Source organism: Engraulis encrasicolus, chromosome 1, assembly GCF_034702125.1.
Source record: "Engraulis encrasicolus isolate BLACKSEA-1 chromosome 1, IST_EnEncr_1.0, whole genome shotgun sequence".
NCBI classification, from domain to species: Eukaryota; Metazoa; Chordata; class Actinopteri; order Clupeiformes; family Engraulidae; genus Engraulis; species Engraulis encrasicolus.
The window spans coordinates 58,198,067-58,201,967 of record NC_085857.1 but is presented as its reverse complement, the minus strand read 5'-3'; the positions used below and the strand labels follow the sequence as shown (position 1 = coordinate 58,201,967).

Here is a 3,901-nt window from a genome sequence, read left to right as displayed (position 1 = left end):
TTTGTTTATCTTGGTCACTTCAGATCACACGACATGGTTCCAGTGATCCATATCCTTGGTCTGTTCATCTCTCTTGAGACCAAGATAAACAAATTTGCTTTAGATGGTGTCAGATGGTGCTTCCCTCATAGGAATCAGTGGTGAAGTTTACTTCGCTTTGCCAAATTCCTGTTTATGTGACCCTGGCATAAGACATTCTGGCTTTGTGTATGGTGGAGTGAAAACAAGCTGTCAACACAATAGTGGTGTTCATTAGCTTTTAATAATTTGCAAAAGGCGTTAATGAATAAATACAATGCATAATTATGAGACACAAAAATAGATTGCTGAAAGAAAACAAACATGTATAATATATAAGGACTCTTTGCACGTTACTTAGGCACCTGGTTTGGACTATGATTACTATTATGTTCCATCAGACCCCTTTGTACAGCATCTTTATTTATAAATATGTTCTTTATGCTCTTGTTAAGTGTCTAGGGTTACAAATAAGTCATTAAGCTCTTAAAACTGCATAAAGCGCAATTAGGTACTCTTATGTAATTACAACACTAGTAGTAAGACGTTAAATCATGTCATATCACACAACTAGTGTTGTAATTACACTAGTGTTGTAATTACTTCATACATCTCTGTTCTTGTGTTGAGTGTTACTATAGATACTATATATTCTTCATGCACAGTGTCTACAGTTACTGTGGTCTTTTATCATTTTCTCTATATTGCATTGGGCCCTTCTGTGAAATATCTTTGGTTACAATTTTCTAGTAGAATTTTTTTTTGACATTTCAGCCTATCCCCATTGTTACTGTATTTCAATAGATCTGTGTTTGGAGTGTCTATGGTTACTATGTTCCACAAAGTCCACAAAGTGTTCAGTGACTGCATGAACTGTGAAGAAATTGTTTCATTCTTAAGAAGATGTTGTCTGTCCTCTGTGCATTTTCACGTCACGTCATTGGACGGTTTGGCGAGTGGCGTTTCACAGAGCCGACCACTGGCCCTGTAGCAGGAGAGCCCCGCCCACCAAAGTCCAGGTGAGGACACTGTTGACACTGCAGGCCATGCCAGAGGAAACAGCTGATGGCAGAAGGGAAACAAATAAGGACGTCAGTTACAACTGGAGCAAGACTTACAGGATTTACTATATGTAGTGTACATTCAGAAATATAAGGTACAGTACATTCAGGTATGAGGAAATGAGTTTCAGTTACAACTGGAGCAAGTGATTTATACAACATGCAAGGAAAACGAACAAGGACGCCACGACAGAAAATGCCACTATTGTGCTGATTAAATGTTTTTTATTTGTTTTTCGTGAATTATATACAAACATACTTATTATATTGTAACAGGAGCAATTGGAGCAATAGTTCTTCGATTTATACAACATGCAAGGAACACAAATGAGGACGTCAGTTGTGTTTCGACTCAAACAAGAGTTATGGGATTTATACAGCATAGAAGCAATATGAAGACGTCAATTGGAGCAAGACTTATGGAATTAATACAACATGCTAGGAACGCAAATGAGGATTTCAGTTACGTTGTAACGGGAACAATGATTAATTATCCTTCTAAGTTAAAACAAGGACGTCAGTTACATTGTAACAGGAACAAGTGTTGTCCTATGTTAAACAAGGATGTCAGTTACATTGTAACGGGAACAAGCGTTATCCTTCTATGTTGTATGAACCATGACAGATTTATACAAAATAAAAGGAACACAAACAAGATCGTCTGTTACATTTCAACTGCTGCAAGACTTACGGGATTTACATGCAGTACATACAGTTGAAAGAAAAAAAGAGGTTGTGAGAAACAATGTAAAGGGAGAGGGGTTATGGGATTTACTTATCCCTTACACCCACACTTCACATTGCTCCCATCTGGCCGCAGGTACAGGTCAATCAGATGGAGACAAGCATGCTTCATCAAAAGCTTTGTTCCATATGCCATCACTGCACTAAACAACCTCCCATAGTGACCGTGCATTGGACCCTCCTGGGGTGTATACAGTCTCTGACTGTCATCATTGTTGTTGTTGTGCTGTCTGTGTCTGAGTGGGTATGTATCCAGTGTCAAGTCAGCTTTTATTGTCAGTATCTTCATATGCACAGGTCATACAAGGAAATTGAAATTAGGTTTCTCTCTCTGTACCATGACAGGACATAGACATACACAGGACTGACATTTACAGACTGACATCAAAGTGCAAGACAGGACTGCCATCAATGTTGTGCCTGTATACATGTATCATGTCTAGTATGTCAATGTCCAATGGTGGTTAATGTCTTACAGTAATGTCTGTTATGTATGCCTTATGTATGCGTGATGCAGGCTGTGACAAGACACTGATGGTGGTGAGAACAAATTTCTCCCTGGGGACACTAAGTCTGTCTATCTATCTATCTATCTATCTATCTATCTATCTATCTATCTATCTATCTATCTATCTATCTATCTATCTATCTATCTATCTTATACTTCATGCAAGGAACAAGAACAAGGACGTTAGTCAAGTTTCGACTGGAGCAAGAGTCATGCAATTCCTCACCTATGCCGTCGATTGAGGTGATGGTGAAAGTGAGGTTTCCACTTTCGACAGCTCTCAGCATGGTGTTGTATATCTCCGTGCTGTTGGGAAGAGTGCTGTTGCCAGACGTGAATGTCAGATCTGTATTGTGGATGATCGAGCCTTGGCTGAAAGATCAAGCAAGCAGAACAAGAGTTTCAAAAACACAAAGAGATTACAAGTGACCAGTTCTGCTCTGAATGTTTCGTATGGTTATTACTGTGAAGAATTGTGATATCAACCTGAAGTTCCTGGCCGTCAAACTTATGAACAATCCTGAGAAATCCTGAATGAAGAACGGCTCAAGCTGGAAAGAAAGAAATGTTTGTCATTAGTGGAGAGTTCACATTACAGTTTTTCTCGATTGGTTTGACTAATTTCTCGAAACTGAGATGACAGTTTCCCAAAACAGAATGGCATTTCTCATTGCTTTCATCAAATATCAAATGCTTTGTACATGTCTCAAATGTTTATTACATCTCTGCAGATGGATATGTACAAGTACCCTACAGTTGACACATTGAGCATACATTAAGCACATTTTCCAAATAAATTGATCTTGCTTATCTAAACGAATTACACAATTCTCAGTGTAATGGTTGCCCTCTCCAAAACATGTCAGCATGATTTCATTGTGTAAGTCATCATATGCAAAGTAGTCTACACAATTGTCAAAACAGTCAAGGACATAATATTTGGAGAATTTCATTAAACAGTGACACATGACAGTGTTCAAGAGGCCAGACGATATTGTAACTTTACTAGTTTGTGGAAAATAATTTTACAACCATGTATACTACAGTTTCCTCTGTTATTTGGCTAATTTCTTGACATTTTTTCAAACGTCATTCTGTTTTGAACAATTGCTAGTTGCTTTGGGATTTGTCCATTTTATTTTGAGAATGTTACCTCTGTTTTGAGAAATGAGTCAAACCAATGAGAAACCTGTAATATATGGGCATTGCTTTCTGTATGTGAATTTACAGTAAAGAAAGTTACTGATAAATTTCCTTGGTAAATTGTCTGTGTTGTCAAACTTCAATGGTTTCACTCACATTTTCATTTTTTTAAATAGTCAAAATCTGTTAGCTGAACGTAGACAAAACATCTAACCATTTTGACTGGCAGTGCTTACACAATGGCAAAGGGACAATGTATTTTGGGGGTACTGATAATATATGTGGGGAAGGAATTTAGTTTTGACACACGGGTAAACTGTTTTTGGAGAGATATGAGCAAGTGATGAGGATCCATGTAGTTATGTTGAACCATCCAGTTTACTTTTGACAGAAGGACTAAATAAATGCAAATGAGCCAAAGCAATTG

At 37.7% G+C, this 3,901-nt stretch overlaps 1 protein-coding gene across 1 annotated transcript in view; it reads right to left on the bottom strand.

The window, feature by feature from the left end:
* Positions 1–223: 223 nt before the first annotated feature.
* Positions 224–3,901, bottom strand: part of LOC134458674 (mucin-2-like) — a 38,102-nt gene continuing 34,424 nt past the window's right edge. Inside the window, exons 22-24 of the mRNA XM_063211107.1 lie at positions 2,818–2,882; positions 2,558–2,703; positions 224–1,080 (exon numbers count right to left, since the gene is read on the bottom strand). Coding sequence (XP_063067177.1) covers positions 983–1,080; positions 2,558–2,703; positions 2,818–2,882 — 309 coding nt within the window. The 3' untranslated portion in view covers positions 224–982. The remainder of the gene's footprint in view (positions 1,081–2,557; positions 2,704–2,817; positions 2,883–3,901) is intronic.